Here is a 23794-nt window from a genome sequence, read left to right as displayed (position 1 = left end):
ATTTGCCTTTAAAGTCGACTTGCAAAGTAAGGATAAATTAGGGCCCCTAGGAGACATTAGCATTCTTAGTTTCTTACGAAGTCAAAAATCTTTTTCAGTGGGAGCATTTGATTAGTTAGTATTGGTGTGAATTGAATTACACGTTGAAAATGGTATTGAAAGCCCAGGACTTGCGCTGACCAGACTCCTGGCTTAGGAGAGTGTGCCATTGGTATTCTTCTTACTGCCTCTCCCTTCCCCGACCTCAGACTCAGGCTGTCCTCGGATCGACCGCCTAGTGGTGGGTTGGAAGGCAGGAATTAATTCAATTTGGGAAGCGACTCCCAAAGTTTAACAAAACCCTGGGCGCAGGTGGGTGGCTGTGCGTCCTCCGGGCAGGCAGGGGGCGCCCTCGGCCGCGCGGTCTTCTGAAGCGGCCGCTCTGGAGGCGGGGCTGCGCCTGGCCGTTGGCGAAAGGCGGGCGGAGAGCCCAGCCTGAGAGGCGGAGTCCCGGCCGGCTTGAGTGTGACTGTGTTCGCGCGCCAGGAGGCCGCGGCCACCTCTGGGAACCGCTAAGAACCTTAGTTGGACGCTGTGCGTCTCCCAAGACGCGAGCCTGCTGGTCTGAGTCAGCTGGCCGCAGGTGGGGAGCAGGCACGGCAGGGTGAGGCCTAGGGTGAGGTGGAGGTGAGGGTGTCCGAGCCGGAATCGCGGACCTGGGGCGAGGGTCTGGCGGCGACCCGGCCGGCAGCGGTGCCCGAGTTACAGGGGCCGGGCGGTGAAGGGGTTCTTGCCGGGCGAGGGGCTCGTCTCGGGCCCGCGGAGCGGGACGGGGGAGGCAGGTAGGTAGTCGAGCTGGCGGCGGTAAGGAGGTTACACGGGTTGGAGGTGAGGGTTCCCTGCCAGCGGGGTCTCGCGGCAGCCGGTCCGGGGCGGTGCCTGGGTTGCAGGGACGGCAGTTCCCCAGCCCGGGGGCGGTGCGTTGGTGAGTCTCGAGTCGCTCGCCCCTGCCTCCTCGGGTGCTGTTGGGAGTCGGTTGCCTGACAACGCCCTGACGCTTCCCAAAGGGTCGGAAGTCCCGAGCGCCCGGAGGGAAGCGATGCCTCGGCTCCCCTGTGCCTTCCCTCCCCGATGGCCGGGCCTCCGCTAAGCCTCCCGGAGCGCCTTTCTTCCTCCAAGGTGCTGGGGAATGTTTAACCTAGGAGTGCTTGTACGCCAAAGCACTGTTCGCAGTGATTTGCTTTGCAGGTGGAATTGTTTAATCTTCATCATAGCCCTGTGAGGTCGGTGCTGTTACCCTGTTTCCCACCTGTGCCTGCCTGGTCCCCGGAGCTTGAACTTTCTCTTTTTAACTGCCTTCATTTTAGGATTATTATTTGGAATTTAAAACCAGTTTTGAGTAAATGTTAGGGATCTTCGTCGTTTGAGAGAGGCTGGCTCTCGAGATTATAGAAGTAAGAAGCTTAACTAGGGTTTTAGGGGAGGCTTCCGAAGAGAGCCACCACTTTGTTTCTCTACACCTTGGAAGGTGCAAGGACCTACAAGCAACCAGTATGAGTTTATTCATGCCAGTTACCCTTTGAGAGGTTCTATTTTATAGGAAAGACTGGTTTGTCTTGACAAGCGAACAGGAATCCCACAGAAGCCTGCAAAATGCCTTCTTTTCTCTGAATCTTTCTATTTCCTATGAAAATTGTTTTGCTTTCTCTTCAAATATTTGTGGAAATACTCCACATGGATGAAGTTTTGGATTTTTTGCAGCACCAATAATCTTCTAGGAGGAGTGGCTGTATTTAGACAAAATGAAACAGGGTACTTTCAGTGAAGGATTTTTTTTTTCCCCCAAATGAAGTTTTCAGACAAATGTTCCTTAACTACTTATGTATTTGAACAAATTTCAGATGATTATTTTAACACCTTCCTGAGTGGTACACAAAGGTGTTTGAATCAGTGTGTTGGCAATTTGACATAACCTGAAAGCCATCTGATGTATTCTTGTGTACTGTTGCTCTTAGTCTCCATTTTTTTCTTAAAGTTTAGTTGAGGGGGAGATTGGGAGAAGGAGCACTCCCCTGATTCAATCACCGGATGTCCACAGTGGCAGGGAGTTTGGTGCTCAGTCTCCTACATGAGTGGCAGAGCCCTGGCTGTTTTCCATGCTATCACCTGCTGCCTCTCAGGGTGTGCATTAGCAGGAAGCTGCAGTTGGAGTGGAGCTAGGACTTGGACTGAGGTTTTCCCATAGGGGATGCAAGCAGGGTTTTAACTGCTATGCCAGTTGCCCACCCCTTACTGATTATTTTAATCATTGATAAATCTTTGTGTCTGCCATGGATGTTCTGAGTTACATCTTTAAAAAATTTTTATATCTTCCCAGCATCCCTTATGGGCATTATTAGTAGCTGCTAAAAGACTTCAAAATTTTATTTCTTTATGCACTTTTTATCCTGTCTTCCAACCTCTTTCTTTGCTCAGCAACATAGTGTTTACTTCTTAGCAGCACTTGGGATATTTGTCGACATTTGGATATACCCATGGAAATTCGTTGCTCATATGGATGGATATCCGAAACTTTGTGCTGGTTATCTCATTCCTCCTTCCCTGTCTTCTAAAACTTGAAAGATCACAGGTTCCTCCCCACAACTGCAAGCCCATATATTATCTATCTGAGGTTTTTCTTTTTTTTTTTTTTTTTTCTGTTCTATTCTAGGGTACTTTTTTCCAGACAACTTCTCTCACAATTTCAATGATTTTTTTAAAATTTATTTTTATATGAAAGTTGTGTGCACACACATACTTCCACCTGTTGGTTCAATCTCCAAATACCTACAATAGCTGGGGCTGAGCCAGGTCAAAGCCAGGTGCCTGGGACTCAATCTGTGTCTTCCATGTTGGTGGCAAGAACTCAACTCCTTGAGCCATCGTGTGCTGCCATGGTGTGTGTTAGCAGAAAGTTGGAATTGGAAGAGGAGCTGGGACTTTGAACCCAGGTACTCCAATATGGGATGCAGCTGTTTTCAAGCAACTCATTAACTGCTACACCAAAGGTCTACCCCACTTAGTGACTATTTTAATCACAGTTAAATCTCTATATCCTTTCCAGGTTCTATTTGGAGTTCCAGACATTCGAATTTGTTTGGTTTTTCTCACATTCAAACCCTAAAACCCGTTCTAGCTAGGTTTGAGGGCAAAGGTCATCTTTTACTCTTTATTCTTCAAGAATCTAGCGTAGATTCTCCTGCTTTGAGAGGGGAGTCATTTTCCTTTTCATGCTTCTGTAGTGGTGAGGAAATTTACATTCCATTCTTTAAGAGATAAAAGGATAGGAGCAACATTTCTGCCTTTCTTTGTGATTTATAAAATTCGAGAGAGAATCACTCAGTATTTTTAGGTTCTATTTTCTGGATTTGTAGAATGGATATGTTGTGGTCTGCTCATATTTCTAAATATATGGTAAATGTAAAGGGCCCCCGGAGATGTGGGTATTTCATTGTTATAATCAAGAGTCAATTTTGGGGGCCTGGAAAAACCAGTGGACGATGGCCCAAGTGCTTGTGCTTCTGTACCCATATGGGAGACCCTGAGAAAGCTCTTGGCTTCTGGCTTCAGTCTGGCTCAGCCCTGGCTGTTGTGGCTATTTGGGGAGTAAATCAGTGGATGGAAGATCGATATCTCTTTCTCTTTCTCTCTTTTCTTCCTCTTTTCTCTTTCTCCCCCTCTCTCCCTCTGTCTAACTCTGCCATTCAAATAAATAAAATCTTTTTTTTAAAAAAAAGAGTTGAGTATTGGTGATTTAAATCTTAGCATACTTTAAGTTTGAAGATTTTCTTCTTAAAAGTGAATATATATAGAAAAGATTATGAAAACACAGTAATTAGTAATATACCTGATTTGTTGGTTTTTAGGTATCAGGTTCTATTTTATACATTTTATATACATTTTAACTCTGGAATAGACAGTATTTCCACTTTATAGATGAGGAATCAGGCATAGAAAGAGGTTAACAGACATATTAAGAGGTCAATGACGTAGGCAATTAGTGATGAAGATGAGTTTTAAATCCAGATCTTTCAGTTATAATCTATAATCTGTGTATACAGCTGTTGGGGGAAAATACCTGGTAATAAAGTCCTGAAAAATGTTGTGATTTTACATTATAGAGTTTCAGAAAGATAAATAATCCTATTTAGGTCTCCATTGATTGTTCTTGCAACAATGTTTACATTATAAATATTCCATGTACATAGGCTGTAACCATCAACCCAGTCTCTTATTCACTAATTCATGAACAGTTTCCTTGTTCAGTCATGTTTCATGTTGTTACATACTTTTAGGGGTGAGAAAGAAAACTGCAGGATAGTTAGAAGTTGGCCTTGGTGTTGCTAGGAACTGGCTTGGCATTGACAATAAGTTGGTGTTAAGTTGAAGATAAACATTGGTGCAGAAAGAATATCAGCATCAAGTGAAGGCTATTCTCTAATGGGTCACCAAACATAGACAAAACATGAGCGTTGTCCAGACTACGAAATACCAGACATGTATTTTCCCAGCTGATGTGTTTGACAACTGCAGCTTTACCAGTTACAGCTTAAGCATCACACTGTAGGTAAGAATTGTTAAGGTCTCCAATGACAGAATTACCCTTGCTTCCTGGTAGCATTCAATCCTGAGCAAAGTTCTGATTTCTTAAGTATTATCCCAGGTCACCCAGCATAAGCCCCAATCATGTCTTTTCTAACACGTTACTGAGGTTTCCTGTGGTGTGCGTTCTCAGTCCGTCCCTTAATACAATGAGTAGGCAATCTAGCTTGTTCAGCTGGAGTGGTGTTTCTTCTGGTTTTTGGTTGGAGGTTATTAACAAGAGAAAGTTTGTTAGTGTCTTTGATTCTTTAATTTAAAAAAAAATTATTTGAAGGAGAGACAAAGATTTTCTGTCCTCTCCTTTACCTGCAGATGCCCACAACAGCTAAGCCTGGACCAAAATGAAGCCAGGAGCCTGGAACTCAATCCAGGTCTACCCCTTGGATGTCAGAGACCCAATTACTTGAACCATCATCACCTACTGCCTCCTAGAGTATGCTTGAACAGGAAGTAGGAATGGGTACTGGGGCCAGCATTCTAACCAGGCAGAACTGATATGGGATGCGGGTGTCCCAAGTAGTGTCTTAACTACTGTGTAAAATGCCCACCCCTAATTTAATGTTAAAGATGTTATCAAATTAGGCAGTAGGACAAAATTAATGATTAAAAAAGTTTCTTAATAAATCTTGTATTTTGGCATATACTGTGCTTACTACCATTGATTAAAGATGTTTTATTACCATGATGGTTACTTAACACTACTAGAATTTATAATAATTGAGGCCAGCACTGTTGCATAGCAGGTAAAGCTGCCGCCTGCAGTGCCAGCATCCCAAACGGGTGTTGGTTCAAGTCCCAGCTGCACCACTTCTGATCCAGCTCCCTGATAATGTGCCCTGAAGAGCAGTAGAAGATGGCCCAAGTCCTTGAGCCCCTGCACCTTTATGGGAGGCCTGGAAGAAGCCCCTGGTTCTTGGCTCTGGCCATTGGGCCATCTGGGGAGTGAACCAGCAGATGGAAGACCTCTCTGCCTTTTAAATAAACCTTTCAAACATTTATAATAATTGATGCTAAATTTTTATAGTAAAGAGAAATTAAGAATGTATGGAAACATTAGATCAGTGTGAAAGAGGCTGCTGCTGCTTTTTGTTTTTAAAAATTTATTTCTTTGAAAGAGTTACAGAGAGAAAGATCTTCCATCCGCTTGTGTTCTCTCCAAATGGCCACAATGACTGGGCCTGGGCCAGAACAAAGCCAGGAGCCTCATCTGGGTCTACCAAGTGGAGTAGCAGGGGGTCAAGTACTTGGTCCATGTTTTGCTGCTTTCCCTGGTATGTTAGCAGGGACTGGATCAAAAGTGGAGCAGCTTTGGCACCCCTGTGGAATGCCTGCATCACAGGTGGCAGCTTAACCCATTGAAACTTGAGGCTAGCCCCTGAAGCAGGCTTCTTAGTTTTTTTTTTTTTTTCCTTTTAAAGACTTAACATTTCTGCCAAATCTTGTATAAAATCCTATAGTAAAATAAATGCACTATCCCATTATCTTTTACTTCTATCAGATATAAAACTAATAGGAAAACTATTTTAAGAAGTTTATTTTAACATTAAAACTTGTAGGATTGTTCTGAATTTTTACTCGTATGATCCTTTATGACAATGAACAAATTAAAAATGAAATATATTAACTTTTGTTCAGAATGTTTTGCTAAAGTGGTATTTCAAAATTAGTGCTCTTTTTGGAAGTAAATAATAACATGAGGGTCACATTATATACTGCTTTCCAGATAAAAGTTTCAACATAGCTCTCAGGTAAAGCTTGCTTTTCTGCATTTTTGCAGATTATCATTGACCCTCAGACATGAAATTCAGTGGGTGTTTTATTTCTTTAACTCTGGCATTTGTTATTGTTCATCAGTTCTCTGCTTTTCCTCTTTTTTTCACTAATTATGTTAACTTGGTTTTCTTTATATTCTTTTAATTATTCCTTCTTTGTTTTAAATTTTGGAGGCAGAAAGACAAGCAACTCCTGTTTTCTGGTTCACTCTTAAAGTGCCCTCAAAAGCTGAGTCTGGGCCAGACCCAACCTGGGAACAAGAAACTCAATCCAAGTCTCCCTTGTGGGTGTCAGGAACCCAAATACTTGAGCTATCACTTGCTGCCTCCTAGAATGTCTCTTAGCAGGAAGCTGAAATTGAGTTGAGCCAGAACTTGAACCTAGGCACTCAGTTGTGGGATGTGGGCCTTCTTAAAATGTCAAAAAGAAAAAAAAAAAAAAGTATCTTAACCACTAGACCAAACATCCACTCTCTCCTTTCTGTTTTTTACCAGCTTCAATTCTTCTGTCATCCTCTCATGTGAACATTGCTCAACATTTAGTTCTAGCTCATCTCATGTTTTCTACCTGTGCTTACTTACTAGGGTGTTAACTATTACCTTTAAAATAGTTAACTTTAAAAAAAAATTATTTTAGTTATTTGAAAGAGTTACAGAGATAGGTAGAGACAGAGAGAGGTCTTCCACCCGCTGGCTCACTCCCCAGATGGCTGCAACGGCTGGAGCTGTGCCGATCTGAAGCCAGGAGCTTCTGGGTCTCCCATGCAGGTGCAGGGACCCAAGGACTTGGGCCATCTTCTACTGCTTTTCCAGGCTGTTGCAGAGAGCTGGATTGGAAGAGGAGCAGCCGGGACTAGAACCGGTGTCCATATGGGATGCCGGTGCTTCAGGCCAGGGCTTTAACCCACTGCACTGCAGCACCGGCCCCCAATAGTTAACACTTAAATAAACATAGCTCGTATGTTTAATTTCTTTTAATTTGAGTCTTGGATTTTTAACCATCTGCTGGAAATTCCCATTAGCAACTTTTACTAACTACAACTTTATTTGTGAACCAAACCTTTCCAAATCTGCCAACTTCTTCTGACTTCTTTCTCTCCAGGATTCCACCATTAGTTTCCAGATCTTAAAATGTTGGCCATAAAATGTAAAAACAAAAAAAACTGTGGTCATTAGTAGCTCTTTTTTTCTTGACATTTAACTTAGTCCCTAAATTGGATGAGTTTTGGAAAATGTATTTTCAGAAGCATCCTACGTTGAATGAGGGAAGGATAGTCTTTTCAAAAACATGATATGAGAATATTCGTATGCAAAAAACCCTGAATCTTGACCCTTACCTTCCATCATTTGTAAACTATAAAAAATAACTTATGAAAGAAAATAGAAAAAAAATTGATCTTAGGTTAGGCAGAGATTTCTTAGGACATATCACAAACATTAAAATTGCTGAAAAATTCATCAACTGGACTTCATAAAAACGAAATACTTTTGGTGTTGAAACATTAAAAAAGAAAACATTAAGAAAGTTTATAGAGACTGGGAAAAATATTTACTAAACTTCTTTGTTAAAGGACTTGTATCCATGTATATAATGAAATCCTACAACCTGATAATAAGAAAGCAATCTAATTGTAAAAATGGCTAGAAGATTTGAATTGACATTTGCTAATGATTATATGTATATATGAATGGTAAATATATGAAAAAGTGGCCAACATTGTCATTAGAAAAATGCAAATTAAACCAAAAAGAGTACTACATACCAATAGAATAAGATCAATAAGACTGACATACCAAGCCTGGACAAGGTTATATGGAAATACAGGCTTCATATATTGCTAATTGGAATATACAATTTTGTACCCACATTTTTTTTCCTTCTTAATTTGAAAAGCAGAGAAAGATCTTCCATCCACTGGTTCACTCTCCAAATGCCCTCAACAGCTAGGGTTGGAACTCAGTCTGGGCCTTCCATATAGGTGGCAGGAACCCAAGTACTTGAGCCATCTTCTGCCTCCCAGAGTGTGCTTTAGCAGGGAGCTGGATGGGAAGCAGAGCTGTTAGTCCAGGTGGCCCCAGGCAGCCAGGGCTGCTTGTTATTCATGTCCTTGACTTGAGTTTAAGAGAAATTCAGGAGCTAGTTGGAGAATAGCAAAACTTGGCAACCAGCAAATGTTATACTGAGAAAGTAAAGATATACTCTCCCCAGATAGAATGGGACCTCTTTGGAGGGGAGCTGGCCATGTCTGAACTGTTGAATGTTATGTGTTCATTTAATGAAAGGAGAGGTACATTCTAATGAAGTTAAGGAATATTCATGGTTTTTTTGTGAAGTAGGTGGAAATTTCCTGGAATCTTATATGGTCTGATATTTCCTGCCTTGGTAGCTGGTAGGTATGTTATTTTGCATGCTAATGTATTACAATGGACAAATAGTGAGCCATAAGTCAATCTAAGTTAGCCTTGGCCTCCTAAAGCCTGGTCTGTTCATCTTGTTTAAAATTTGTTTGAAAAAGAGCAAGCCTGAGACTCTACTGGATCTCCTACATGAGTGTCAGGGGCCCAGGTACTTGGACCATCTTCTGCTGTTTTCCCAGGCTCATTAACAGGGAGCTGGATTAGAAGTGGAGCAGCTGGGACTTGAACTGGTGCTTATACACGATCTGGTGGTGCGGGAGGCAGTGGCTTAATCCACTGTGCCACAATCCACTCCCCCCCATTTGTTTATCTTTAGAGCAAGGGGAACCAAACCCATATCCTTTAGGTCTTTGAGATAATAAGAACGATTACTTATACATGACTCAACTGCTTCCTCAGCCTCCCTCTCATAAGTAGGATCTTAAGCCCTGCATCAAATGCCCACCCTGTAAAGTAACTTGCTACTTTGAAGAACTGTTTAATAGTTCCTTTAAATGTTGAACATAGAATTCATATGATCCAGCATATATAGGGGTCTAGCTCTATATGGAAGAGAATTAAAAACAGGCAAGGAGACTTGAAAAAGTTAATGAAAAAAGAATGAAAAGCTAAGTTTAATTTGATGCAAAAAATTTTGAAATCCATGCATAGTTTGCATGTGCATTTTCTGTAAACATTTTGAAACAGTCTTATATGTATAGATTTTGAGTTTTTTACTAAAATATTTACAAAATTTATTTCACAGGAAGAGTGAAAGAAGGGGAGGGGGAGAAAGAGAAAGGCATCCCAGTTCCCATCCACTGGTTCACCTCTGAATGCCCACAACATCTGGATTATGGCCAGATTGAGCTGGTAGCTGGAAATTCAGGTCTCCCACTTGAGGATTAGGGACTCAACTACCAGAGCCATCACCTCCTGTTTCTAGGGTTCTTATTAGCAGGAATTGGAGCAAAACTGGGACTCAGGCTTAGACATTCCAACTTGGATGGACTCATCCCATTGGCATTTTAAATTTCTAGGCCAAATGTCTGCCCCAAACTTACCATTTAATTTCATCTTCCATGAACATTTTGAAGTACCCTCATGTGTCCACACTAAAACCTGTACATGAATGTTCGTTCACAGCAACAAAAAATGGAAACTCTAGGTGAGTGGCTATGTCCAGATACAGTTGAGTAGATAAACAAAATGTGGTACTCCCATGCAGTACTTACTAGCAAAGACGACTCTCAGAAGCAGTATGTTAAATTCATGGAGCTGTTCACTAAAATAGGTGAATTTTATGGCATGTAAATTATTCCTCAATTAGAGCAAAATGCATTTAAAGGAGATCCTAGGGCTAATTAGAAAAAAATCAGTATTATACATTTGATAATAAACCAATAAATAAATGAAGATGAATGGAGAGATCTTGTTTACAAAAGGTTGATAAGTGCTGGCTAGGAAATAAAATGCATGGAGTGGTGCAATTGGAAAATTAGCATTTTGCAGCCATCTAGAGTCAGTGATTGAATTAAGAATCATCAATCAGTGCTTACTCTAGTTGGGAGATTTTTTTGAGGAGTAGGAAATTTGCATTATCTAAAACTATTTCAGGTGGGCCTCTGGAGGTTGAGATCCCATTTGAGGTGTGCATCAGCTTCCCATATTGAAGTGCCTGAACTCCCAATTCCTGCTTCCTCCTAATGTGCATCCTGGGAGGCGGCAGATGGTTCAAGTAGTTGGGTCCCTGCCACCAGCGTGGGAAACCTGAATTGTGTTTCCAGCTTCAGTCTGACCCAGATCTTGCTGTAGAGGGTATTTGAGTGAATCAGTATTGGGAGATTTCTGTCATCTATTTCAAATAAATAAAATTTTCACAAACTGCTTATTGTTAGAAGGGAACAGTAGTACAGGAATTGGATAGCATTCTGACCAGGTGATTAAAAAATATCATTAATAAGGGGCCAGGAGTATTGAGAAGGATACTATCACCTAAGTAGTAATCCTCCTGAAAATGTAGAGCCTGAATTTACTCATGAAAAACAATCGGGCATACCCCAGATGAGGGTGGACATGGGCGTTTTTGGCACAGTGATTAAGATGCTGCATTCCATATTAGAGTGTCTGGTTCAAGTCTTTTACTCCATTTCCAATCCAGCTGTCTGCTAACACATACCTTGGAAGGCAGCAGATGATGACTCAAGGACTTGGATGCCTGCCACCCATGTTGGAGATACGGATTTGTTCCTTGCAAATGGCTCTGACCTGGCCCTGCCTTAGCTGTTGTAGGCACGTGGGAAGTGAACCAGCATAGGGGTCATCTGTGTATTTCTCTGTTTCTCAGGCTTTGCCTTTCAAACATAGTGAAAATAAGTTTAAAAAAAAATTAAAAGGATAGTGGTTGGGTTGTATTAAATATTGATGTCATAAAAGACAAAGGAAGGTTGTACATAAGTTCCAAATTAAAGAAGGCTAGGAAATAACAATGAAGAACAATACCTAACCCAGACTGGATCTTGATCTGGATAGAGAAATATGCTTTAAAAGCCACAATTGGGTTAGTTGACAAACCTGGGGCAGTTCAAAACTGGAATGTGGAAAATAGATGAGATTAAAAAATCATTACCAAAGTTGCTAATTGTATTAAGATTATATAAGAAAATAACCTAATTCTTGAAAAATACACACTAAAGACTTTAGGGGCAGAAGGTTTTGATATGATTTATCCTCTGAATAACTTTAGAAAAAGTTTGTGTAGACAGTGGCCTTGTGTGTACAGCAAAGGATAAAGCAAGTAGGAGCAAAATCTTAAACTCAGGGAATTAGTAAAGACTATATAGGTGTTCTTGTAACTTTTCTATAAGTTAGGAATTTTCTCCAAGTAGTATTTTTTTGACAGTGGGAGGTGGTTTGATTTAAGAATTAAAGGTTTTTAATTTTTTTGCTGCTGTTTTCTGAGTTGTATGTAGTTTATTCAGATTTTTAAAGTTTGTTGTTTTAAGCTTTTCATGGGTGTTGGGAGAGGAAACAGGCAGGACTTTTTTTTTTTTTTTTTTTTTTAAGATGTATTTGAAAGCCAGAGTTACACAGAGAGGGGAGAGGCAGAGAGAGAGAGAGAGAGAGAGAGAGAGAGAGAGAGAGAGAGATTGATTGATCTTCCATCTACTGGCTCACTCCCCAGTTGGCTATGCTGATTTGAAGCCAGGAGTTTCTATCTGGGTTTCCCATGTGGGTGCAGGGGCCCAAGGACTTGGGTCATCTTTTACTGCTTTTCCAGGCTGTTGCAGAGAGCTGGATTGGAAGAGGAGCAGCCGGGATTAGAACTGACGCCCATATGGGATGCCAGCGCTTCAGGCCAGGGCTTTAACCCGCTGCACCACAGATTTATTTTTATTTATTTGAAAGGCAGAATTACAGAGAGAGGGAAAGACTGAGAGAGGGGTCTTCCCTCCACTGGTTCACTTGCCATGGCTGCAACGGCCAGTGCTGAGCCAGGTTGAAGCCAGGAGATAGGAGTTTTTCCCAGGGGTACAGGGGCTCAAACATTTGGGGCATCTTCTGCTTTCCCAGGTGCACTGACACCGAGATGGATTAGAAGTGGAGCAGCAAGGACTCAAATAGGCACCCATTTGGATGCCAGTGTTGTAGGCAGTGGCTTAACTTGATACACCACAAAACTGGTGCCAGGCATATTTAATTTTAAAATATAAAATAATTTTAATTTTTAAAAAATATTTATTTATTTTGAAAGGCAGAGTTACAGAGAGATAAGGAAAGACAGAAAAATCTTCCATCTGTTGGTTCCCTCCCTAGATGGCCACAGTGGCCACCTGTGGACCATGCCAAAACCAGGAGCTTCATTTGAGTCTCCCACGTGGGTGACAGGGCCTCAAATGCTTGGGCCATCTTCTGCTACTTTCCTAGGACATTGGACCTGAAGTGCAGCATCTGGAACATTAAATGGTCCCATATGGGCTCTAGATGGTGGCTTTACCCGCCATGCCACAACACCTGCTCCAGGCAGACACATTTATGATCAAGCTTAATTAAGTTTGAAGTTCTCAGTTTGTTAAGTGAGATTAAGTGGTCCAAGATTACATGGTAATAATTTGGTTAAAAATACTGCAATATAGTTGTGCTCACTGAAGAATTTTTTTTCCTTTAGAATCTACAGAATGGCTGATAAGTTGGATGAATTTATTGAAGAGCGAAAAGCCAAATTGGCCAAAGACAAAGCTGAATTGGAACGTGATCCACCTTACATGGAAATGAAGGTAAAGTTTATAATTTTCTTCCAACATGTTTCATTAAATTATCCTGGAAGATTATTCCTGTATAAATGCGAAGATCCTCTTCTGTGAGATCTTGTTTTATACTTTAGTTTGTGCTGTAATTTGTAAATCTGAGAGCCTGACTCCAGAAAACATTTCAGTGGTTTTGAATGCAGTTTTTTGTGATATTTTATATCTGTTTCTCCTCTCACTTGTTAGTTTTAATGAATAGTTGTGTGCTTCATAAGATGATTATAAGACCTATTTTAGTACACATAACATCTGGAATATAAAACAGAAGAAATATAAAATCAAGTTTTCATATTGTGAATGAAATGAAAAAATTCATTTATTGAATTTTCTATAAAGTTCATTTGAGTAGTTTAGTTTCTATTTTTAGAATATTAATTTGTTAAAATGATTGTTTCTGAAAGTAATGTTTGGAAAGTTTTCTTAATTTTGGTGCGAGAGTAATTATCCTTTTTAGCAAATACATTATTGAGATTGTACTAGGCTCTCAGAGTACAGCATTAATCTAGACATGGCACCTTCTCTCATGGGCTCAGTATGTAGAAGATGCAGCATCTCAATTCATCTCTGCCATATGGTCCATCATAATTAGAGTAACCAAATAAATTGGTTTGCCCAAGACAGTTTTGGTTTACGTTTTGTCTTAGTGTTTTCATCTAGTTTAGCATTTATCCTGGACATAAGTTATTCTCATTGAGATGATAAATAACATGATCACACTAATATTGTTGTTATTTTACTGACATAGTTAACATTTATTGAATGCAAACTATGGACAAGGCATAGTCTTAAGAGGTTATAATTCATGGCCGGCACCACAGCTCACTTGGCTAATCCTCCACCTGCGGCGCTGGCACCCAGGTTCTAGTCCCAGTTGGGGCGCTGGATTCTGTCCCGGTTGCTCCTCTTCCAGTCCAGCTCTCTGCTGTGGCCAGGGAAGGCAGTGGAGGATGGCCCAAGTGCTTGGGCCCTGCACCTGCATGGGAGACCAGGAGGAAGCACCTGGCTCCTGGCTTCGGATCGGTGCAGTGTGCCGGCCGTAGCGGCCATTTGGAGGGTTAACCAACGGAAGTATCTCTCTGTCTCTCTCTCTCACTGTCTAACTCTGCCTGTCAAAAAAAAAAAAAAAAAAAAAAAGGTTATAATTCACTGTAAACTGTGAGATAAGTACTGTTTTAATTTTCTGTATGAGTAAACGTAGGTACCAGGAAGTTAAATAAGGAGACTAAGATGATAAGAGTTGGAGGAACTAGGATTTTATCCCTAGCATTCTGACTCCAGTGCTTGTTCTGAATCACTATAGTAGGTTACCTTTCTTCCATAATAATCTACCAAGGAGCTTGTGAAGTAGGTAGAATTTCTTTCCATTTTATGGATCAAGAAAACGAGACTCAAAAGAGTTAAGTAATTTCCTAATGTCCACATAGTGCTAAACATTGGAGCCCTCATCTAGTTCCAAATTCTGTGTGATTAATTACTGTCTAGTACTTTGCATCAGTTTACAGTGTTCAGAGTTACATAGTTGGAGTGACATAACTATTTTTAAGATTTATTAATTTGAAAGAGTTACACAGAGAGAGGAGAGACAGAGAGAGAGAAAGGTCTTCCATCTGCTGGTTCACTCCCAAGTTGGCCACAGTTGCCGGAGCTGTGCCAGTCTGGAGCCAGGAGCTTTTTCCCGGTCTCCCACTCAGGTGCAGGGGTCCAAGGATTTGGGCCATCTTCTGCTTTCCCAGGACATAACTTTAAATACAGCTTTATAATCTGTACTTTAAAAAAAATTAGTTAATTTGAAATACAGAGTGATGGGGAGAGACAGAGATCTTCCATCTGCTGGTTCACTCCCCAAGTGGCTGCTATGGCCAGGCCTGGGCCAGGCCAAAGTCAGGAACCTGGAACTTGGCTTAAGTCTTCCTACATGGGTGGCAGGTGCCCAAGTATTAGAGCCACCACTTTCCCAGATGCGTTAGTAGGGAGATGCTTAGAAATTATAGCAGGTAGGACTCAAACTGGCACTCTAATGTAGGATGGTGCTATAGTAAGTGGTGGCTTAACTTGCTACACCACAATGCCAAACCCTATAATCTCTAGCTTTAAATAATAATCTTCAAGTCTTAGTTTGAATCCCCTGCTCAGTGAGGCCTTGTTGTCTGTCCTCCAGCATTCCCAACCTTGCTGTATTTTTTTCTCCATAGTCCTTCCCTCTCATTTTTATTCATTACATTATCTAGTTAATTTATTATTTGTCTTTCCAGTAATTTGTAAGCTCTATGGTGGCAGAAATTCTTATTTTTTAAAATTCATATTTTCAACACCTAGAGTGATACTTGATACTTATTAAAAACTCAGTGAATAATTGTTGGTAAGTGAATGAATTAAATATTAGGCTATTTATTACAGTATTAAATTTCTTTTGATGTACCATGTAATTTTTTATTTTTTTATTTTTATTTTTTGACAGGCAGAGTTAGACAGTGAGAGAGAGAAAGAGAGGCAGAGAAAAGTCTTCCTTCCGTTGGTTCACCTCCCAAATGGCAGCTATGGCTGGTGCGCTGTGCTGATCTGAAGCCAGGAGCCAGGTGCTTCCTCCTGGTCTCCCATGCGGGTGCAGGGCCCAAGCACTTGGGCCATCCTCCACTGCCTTCCCTGGCCACAGCAGAGAGCTGGACCGGAAGAGGAGCAATGAGGACAGAATCTGGTGCCCCAACCAGGACTAGAACCTGGGGTGCCAGCGCCACAGGTGGAGGATTAGTCAAGTGAGCCGCGGCGCCGGCCTGTACCATGTAATTTTGTCAAGTTTTTAAAGTAAAAATTTTGAGATGGATTGTATATTTTGTGGATTTTCTTGCCCCTGCTTTTGTAAATATTATGTCTCTTTCAGGGGCAGGCATCAGAGAAGCTTTCTGAAAACAGTAAAATATTAATCTCCATGGCTAAGGAAAACATACCACCAAACAGTCAACAAACCAGGGGTTCCTTAGGTATGTCACTAAAGATGATAAGCTGATTTTAACATATCTGTTAACAGACTGTTGCAAAAAAGTTTCATCTGTCAGAAAAATAAAATATTTCTTTGGAATCTTAGTAACTTTCCTTTTTGGAATCTTTCATGACTAACTAGGCTACATGTAAAAATAACTTGTATTGAGAACTTGTCTGTTTTATGTGATACTGCTTTGGTTATAATTTATGGAAATCATAGCTGTATACAATATAACCAAAAGTTAATTGGGAAGTCTGAATGGAACTTTGTATGTGTTTGAGAGAGAGACTTTGGGATGGCGGGGGGAGGAAGGGAGAGAAATTGTATAATTTGTTGAATAAAAGTAGTGGACTTGCTTTTGTTTAAAATTCAAGGAAATATACTTCATTATTACAGCACCACAACACAGAATTATGGTAATTTATATTTTATGGTAATTTATATTTTCTATTCATTAGGAGTACTTTTATAGTAATTTATATTTTTTCTTCATTATGAGTACTTTGTTATAGGTGAATTAATTTTAAAGATTGTATGCTTTTAGCAATAAATATTTAATTTGATCCACAACTACCATAGAAACCAAATACTTTCAATTGTTATAGCAACATACTGTTAAACTATCTGAGGGTCACTGATGTTGTACTGATGAAGTGACATCACTTCAGATGACCCTAAAATGACACTAATGCTTTACTTGCCACCAGAACCATCAGAAGACAACAGCTGAGTAAGTAAGTCTTACCATGTTTCTTAGCTCACTTAGTTAATTGAAGTGCCATTGTTAATGCATAGATAAAAATGAACAAATTTTTTAAAATTGCTCCATACAGTTCTTAATTTTATTTCTATAACCTAATCTCTGATGCTATAAAATGTTTGTGTCAGGTGAAAAAATTAAGAAATAGTGTTTTTCTTTTTTTTCAGGCAGAGTGAACAGTGAGAGAGAGAGAGAGAGAGAGAGAGAGAAAGAGAAAGGTCTTCCTTTGCTGTTGGTTCACCCTCCAATGGCCGCTGTGGCTGGCGTGCTGCGGCCGGCGCACCGCGCTGATCCAAAGGCAGGAGCCAGGTGCTTCTCCTGGTCTCCCATGGGGTGCAGGGCCCAAACACTTGGGCCATCCTCCACTGCATTCCCGGGCCACAGCAGAGAGCTGGACCGGAAGAGGGGCAACCGGGACAGAATCCGGCGCCCTGACATTAAGCTTAAATTAATAAAATTATGAATAATTCAGAAAGCCTTATATATTATTGGTCTACTAAGACAGTTATTACTGTTACCGAATCAATGGCAAAAAGCAAATACTCTTTGATAAATAAAATTAAACTTAATTTCAACATTTACAAATGAAAATGAATCACACTTTTCACATTCTTTATATAAACTCACCAAGTAGAATTGAAGCACACTAGTAAAAGCTTCCTTAAATATATGGCTTTTCAGAAAGCTATAAATTGCTTTTTCTCTGTATGGGAAAGTGAGTCTCTTGGGAGATATCCTCCTTGCTGCATTATTGTCCTTTTCTGCTTGACAGAATAGAACATCCATTATGACCATATATAACTAGATGCATAACTATTATTAGTTACTACCTCCTCTCTACTCAGTGTTACTACCTCCTGTCTATGCAGTCTATTAAAAGCAGAAATGAAATACTAAAAATAGTATATCCTTTCCTCCCCTTATTCCCTACATTTCCTCTGGCATTTGTTTATATATTCATTTGCCTAGTTCTTCGATAAACATTTCTTGAGTACAAGTTGTGTGCCAGACATTATAAAATTGAATAAAGCACGAGAATTGCCTTCATGGATTTTACAGTTTAGTTTCATATTTTATACTACATTCTGAATGTGAGAATTAGAACATTTTCTCCATAAACTTAAATACTATATCTTTTTTAAAAATAAGTTTTAGGTTCCTTTGTGAGGAAAAAGTTCCTTTCTAGGATGATAAATAAATCCAAGTTCATGCAGTACTTCAGATTCTTTTGAAGAGAGTTGGGAGCTTGTAATCTTCTATCATACCCTCTATCCTCAAGGAATTAAACAGTCCAGAAGTGTTTATCAAGATAATTCCACAGTGTTTATAGTGGAAGGCTAAATTTCATGTCCCGTACAAAACAGTTGACAGTCATTTGTGTTCTAGTTTGGCCTTTCCTGCTCTGAAATATTTCAGTGATGTAATAAAGCAGTAACATGAACATGACACATTTGTAAATTACTATCAATTAGCTGTGTAGGAAAACAGAAAAATGAATTTTCATGGTAGTTTATAAATGGTAGTTATTTTAGCTTGTAGCTGAATCTCTGAAGGAAAAATTTTGTGTTCAGAAATTAATTTTTAATATTCTTTTCATATATTATTACCAAAAGAATGGAGAGTTTTATTTGAAAGAGTCAGGGAGATGGAGAAGGAAAGAGGTCTTCCATCTGCTGGTTCTCTTGCCAGATGGCCACAATGGCCAGGGCCAGGAGCTTCATCTGGGTCTCCCACAGAGGTGGCAGGGGCCCAAATACTTGGACCATCTTTCACTGCTTTTCCCAGTCCTCCATTAACAGGTAACTGTATCGGAAGTGGAGTGGCTAGGACGCAAACCAGTGCCCATATAGCATGCTGGCATTGCAGGCTGCTGCTGTACCTGCTATGCCACAATGCTGACCCCATATCTGTGCTTCTTGACATCGTATTTTAATGTTAAATATCTGAAAAGTATTAAGTATTTGGTTTTTAGCAGCTTTACTGAGGTATAATTTACATATCATAACGTTTACTCATTTTTATTCTTAAAAGATTTTATTTTTAAAAGATTTCATTTAATGATTGCAGATTTCATGGGTACAACTTTAGGAATATACTGGTTCTTCCCCCCCATACCCACCCTCCCACTCCCATCCTACCTCCTACTCCCATTCTTCATTAAGATTCATTTTTAATATAACTTTATGTATAGAAGACCAACTCTATACTAAATAAAAATTTCAACAGTTTGCACACACACAATATATAAAGTACTGCTTGAGAACAAGTTTTGCAGTTAATTCTCACAGTTCAACTCATTAAGGACCGAGGTCCTACAAGGGGAGTTAAGTGCTCAGTGACATCTGTTGTTAATTTAACAATTAACACTCATTTATGATGTCAGTGATCACCTGAGGCTCTTGCCATCAGCTGCCAAAGCTATGGAAGCCTTTTGGGACCACAAACTCCGTCAAGTACTTGGACAAGGTCATAAGCAAAGTGGAAGTTCTCTCCTCCCTTCAGAGAAAAGTACATCCTTCTTTGATGGCCCCTTCTTTCCAGTGGGGTCTCGCTCACAGAGATCCTTCATGTAGGATATTTTTTGCCACAGTGTCTTGGCTTTCCATGCCTGAAATGCTCTCATGGGCTTTTCAGCCACATACTCATTTATTTTTAAAGATTTATTTTTTATTTATTTGAAAAGCAGAGTAACAGTGGGAGAGACAAAGAAAGGGATCTTCCACTCGCTGATTCACTCCCCATATGGCAACGATAGCTGGGGCTGGGCCAAGGTTAAGCCAGGAGCCAGGATTTCCATTCTTGTCTCCTACATGGGTAGCAGGGGCCCAGGGAGCTGTATTGGAAGTGGAGCAGCCAGAACTTGAACTGGCACCCTAATATGGGGTGCCGGTGTCATAAGTGGTGGCTTAATCCACTGGCCCCAGATTTACCCTTTTAAAGTATACAATCTGGTGATTCTTTTTGTTTATTTCAAGTTGTATAGTCATCACTATTGTTGTCATCCCTAAATGTGATTTTATATTTTATTTATTTTTTAAAGACTTATTTATTTATTTATTTGAAACTCAGAGTTACACAGAGGAAAGGCAGAGAGAGAGAGGTCTTCCATCCGCTGGTTCACTCCCCAATTGGCAGCAATGGCAGCAGCTGTGCCAGTCCGAAGCCAGGAGCTTCTTCCAGGTCTCCCACGTGGGTGTAGGGGCCCAAGGACTTGAGCCATCTTTTACTCCTTTCCCAGGCCATAGCAGAGAGCTGGATGGGAAGTGGAGCAGCCAGGTCTCTAACCGGCGTCCATATGGGATGATGGTGCTTCAGTCCAGGGTGTTAACCCGCTGCGCCACAGTGCTGGCCCCTGTGGTTTTATATTTTAATCCTTAGGTAAGAAACAATACTCAAAGTTAGTTTCTCTGTAAAAATTAGCACATTTAAGAGTTTCTCTTTGGAATGTTGAAAAAATTCTGGGCATGGGTAATGATGGTTATACAACATTGTGAATGTATATAAATATGCAATTTAATTGTACATTTAAAAATTGTTGAAGAGGCCGGTGCCACGGCTCAATAGGCTAATCATCTGCCTGCGGTGCTGGCACACCGGGTTCTAGTCCTGGTCGGGACCCCGGATTCTGTCCCTGTTGCCCCTCTTCCAGGCCAGCTCTCTGCTATGGCCCAGGAATGCAGTGGAGGATGGCCCAAGTGTTTGGGCCCTGCACCCCATGGGAGACCAGGAGAAGCACCTGGCTTCTGCCTTCGGTGGCTGCTGCCAGCCGTGGCAGCCATTGGAGGGTGAACCAATGGCAAAGGAAGACCTTTCTGTCTGTCTTTCTCTCTCACTGTCCACTCTGCCTGTCAAAAAAAAAAAAAAAAAAAAAAAAAAAGAATGTAATATATTGGAGTGAAATGGACATTTTGAGATTTGATGACTCTTGTCTCTTTTGTTGAGGAACAGTTTTTTTTCTTCATACTATTTGTTGAACTCTTTACTTAGTGTAGGATTAACCTTACAATCATTAAGTAAACTGAAAATAGATCTTGGTAAAAACTAAGAGTGAGACTAGAAGAGGGAGGAGGTGCTTCTCCTGGTCTCCCATGGGGTGCAGGGCCCAAGTACTTGGGCCATCCTCCACTGTACTCCCTGTCCACAGCAGAGAGCTGGCCTAGAAGGGGGGCAACTGGGACAGAATCTGGTGCCCCGTACATTCTAAGTACTTTATTAGTTACCCCAGATCAGGGAAAACATATGATACATGTCTTTTTCGGACTGGCTTATTTCACTATGTATAATTAAGTGAAGAAGTGAAAAGAAGGATATTTTCTATGCTTTAATTTTCCTGTCCTTGAAAAAGCAAATGCTGTACAATGTAGGACCATTTCTCTGGAAAGGAAAAAAGTAAATATAATACACACAGAGGGTATGCTACTCAATGCGTTAAGCCACTGCTTGGGACCCTGCATCCTATATCATATTCCAAATGAGTCACAGCTCTTCTGTGCTATATACCTTCTTGCTAATATATCCTGGGAGGCAACAGAAAGATGGCTCAACTGCCATCCATGTCAGGTTCCAGATAAAGTTCTGGGCTCCTGGCTCTGGGTGGACTCAACCTGATTGTCACAGCCATTTGGAGAGTGGTCCAGCAGATAGAAAATGTTTCTCTCTTCCTCTCTCTCTCTCACTCTTTCAAATCAATAAAAGAAATATTTAAAAGAAAAAATAAACAAAAATAAAGTTATCCATAAGCATGAAGTTCCTCCAAAGCGCGCACACACACACACACACACATAAGTACATACATGATAATAATACAAAGGTATTTTTATATAGACACTTTTTTTTTTTGCCAGGCAGTTAGAAACAGAGAGTTATAGACAGAGACAGAAAGGTCTTCCTTCCATTGGTTCACTCCCCTAATGGCCGCCACAACTGGCGCTGTGCTGATCTGAAGCCAGAAGCAGGCTACTTCTTCCCAGTCTCCCATTCAGGTGCAAGGACTTGGGCCATCCTCCGCTGCCCTCCCGGGCCACAGCAGAGAGCTGGACTGGAAGAGGAGCAACCGGGACTAGAACCCCGGGTGCCAGCACTGCAGGTGGAGGATTAGCCAAGTGAGCCATGGTGCAGGCCTTACAGACACTTTTTAAAAGCTCCATAAGAAGCCAGCGCCGTGGCTTAACAGGCTAATCCTCCGCCTTGTGGTGCCGGCACCCCGGGTTCTAGTCCTGGTTGGGGCGCCGGATTCTATCCCGGTTGCCCCTCTTCCAGGCCAGCTCTCTGCTATGGCCCGGGAAGGCAGTGGAGGATGGCCCAAGTCCTCGGGCCCTGCACCCGTGTGGGAGACCAGGAGAAGCACTTGGCTCCTGGCTTCGGATCAGCACGATGCGCTGGCCGCAGCGGCCATTGGAAGGTGAACCAACGGCAAAGGAAGACCTTTGTCTCTGTCTCTCTCTCTCTCACTATCCACTCTGCCTGTCAAAAACAAAACAAAACAAAAAAACAACTCCATAAGAAGACAGTAGAAAAACCACAGTGTTAGTTGTGCTAGGGAGGAGAATGGAGTGATGGGAATGATACTTTCCACTGTGTGTGTCACCCATTGAACCATCTTAAATGAGCAATTTATGATCCTAGTCTCAGAATCAGTGTAACTGTGTTTCCTCCTCCTGAGCTTTGTTCCAGGAGTTAGAACTTTGAGATTGGTTTGAACTGTGTTACTTAAATTGTGTTCTTCCTAGGAATTGATTATGGATTAAGTTTACCACTTGGAGAAGAATATGAACGGAAGAAACATAAACTAAAGGAAGAATTGCGGCAAGATTACAGGCGCTATCTTACTCAGGTAAGGAGGTCAGTTAATAAGTTGAACCTTATGCTTCAGAATTCATCTCGTAAATTTGTTTTTGGAAAGCGTTAGTTGTGTTAATTTTCAAGTTTTCAGTGGTATCTATCAAAGTAATAAAATTAAGTGACGTGTGATATTGATAGGGAAAAATGTCCTGAGAATCGGTGCCATAGAATAACACAGACTCTTGATCTTTGGAGCAAGGCAATGAGTTTTAGTTTTTAATGATATAATAATTTCTGTTTATTCATGCTTCTGTACATTTATCATGGTTTAAAATACCCTGTTATGATTTCCTACTCTTCCACTGGCCTCTGCCATGTATTAAAATCACATGTCGAGTTCTAGTTGCTAATTATTTTCTTCTTAGCTAAGCTTATCAAATTCATTTAATATGTTTATTTAATAACCAAACTCTTTGCTTTATGATTTAATGTTTTGTTTAGCAGAATAATTGTTTTAAATATATTTCGTTAAATTATATAATAACTAAAGGTTTATGTAAGTTTTAAAATACAGTTTACTTTTTGGATTATTAAAGGATTTTAAACAACCATGTCGTTTCTAACTAATCCCAAGATATTCTTTAGTTTTTCACTGCTTTTCAATAGTGTTTGTTCCAAATGCATAAGTAGTCTCTTATTTATTGTGATTTGCACATGGAGAGAATGGACTTTGACTGAATACATTTTATCAATGGCTTCTTTCCTTGACTTTAGGGTATTACACAAGCAAAAAGAAAGGTAGGATTGCCTGCAAAATGTTCTCCTTTATTTTTATTTATTTTTTGTTTTTTGGTAAAGATCTAATTGCTTGCAATCGTTTGCATTTATGAGATTCAAATTAGTTAGGAAAATAATTTCATTTGTCATTTCTGAGACTTTTGAATGGTGCTGTTTAGTATCATTGCTTCCAAAGAGTTGACAGTTTTCACATAAAAATTTTCCATTCTTGTAATCATTGATTTTGATTCCTGCTTTGCGCTTCCTTTTTTTGTTGCTTTCTTATGCACTCTTTGTAAATATTCCCCAGCTTTGTTTTCAGCATGCTAGTTTTTGTTCCTCAGGTTATGCTAATCACAATAAGATTAATGTAATCATATAATATTGAAGATATTTGAAG

The 23794-nt window shown here is 40.5% G+C and overlaps 2 protein-coding genes across 13 annotated transcripts in view; one reads left to right on the top strand and one right to left on the bottom strand.

Moving 5' to 3' along the window:
- CSPP1 (centrosome and spindle pole associated protein 1) overlaps positions 1-23794 on the top strand; it is a 142548-nt gene that overhangs the window by 1065 nt on the left and 117689 nt on the right. For 7 of the 12 annotated variants that reach the window (XR_009865718.1, XM_062188396.1, XM_062188394.1 and 4 more), the window contains 3 exons: positions 12958-13066; positions 15975-16074; positions 22566-22669. Coding sequence is in view for 11 of the 12 variants with exons in the window: in XM_062188396.1 (XP_062044380.1) it covers positions 12968-13066; positions 15975-16074; positions 22566-22669 (303 nt within the window). In the remaining variant the exon portion in view is untranslated. Of the gene's footprint in view, positions 1-7; positions 27-469; positions 644-715; positions 822-12957; positions 13067-15974; positions 16075-22565; positions 22670-23794 lie in introns of those variants that run through there. The other 5 variants (XM_062188392.1, XM_062188397.1, XM_062188395.1 and 2 more) reach the window with 5 other exon arrangements.
- On the bottom strand, positions 305-10867 carry LOC133758704 (uncharacterized). The gene is made up of 2 exons (XM_062189879.1): positions 10849-10867; positions 305-1161 (listed from the first exon to the last, which is right to left on the bottom strand). Exons 1-2 carry the CDS (start codon positions 10865-10867, stop codon positions 305-307), a joined length of 876 nt encoding a protein of 291 aa, XP_062045863.1.

The sequence above is a fragment of the Lepus europaeus genome, chromosome 4 (genome assembly GCF_033115175.1).
Source record: "Lepus europaeus isolate LE1 chromosome 4, mLepTim1.pri, whole genome shotgun sequence".
NCBI classification, from domain to species: domain Eukaryota; kingdom Metazoa; phylum Chordata; class Mammalia; order Lagomorpha; family Leporidae; genus Lepus; species Lepus europaeus.
Note: the sequence above shows the minus strand (reverse complement) of the source record. Positions and strands in the feature narration are given on the sequence as shown.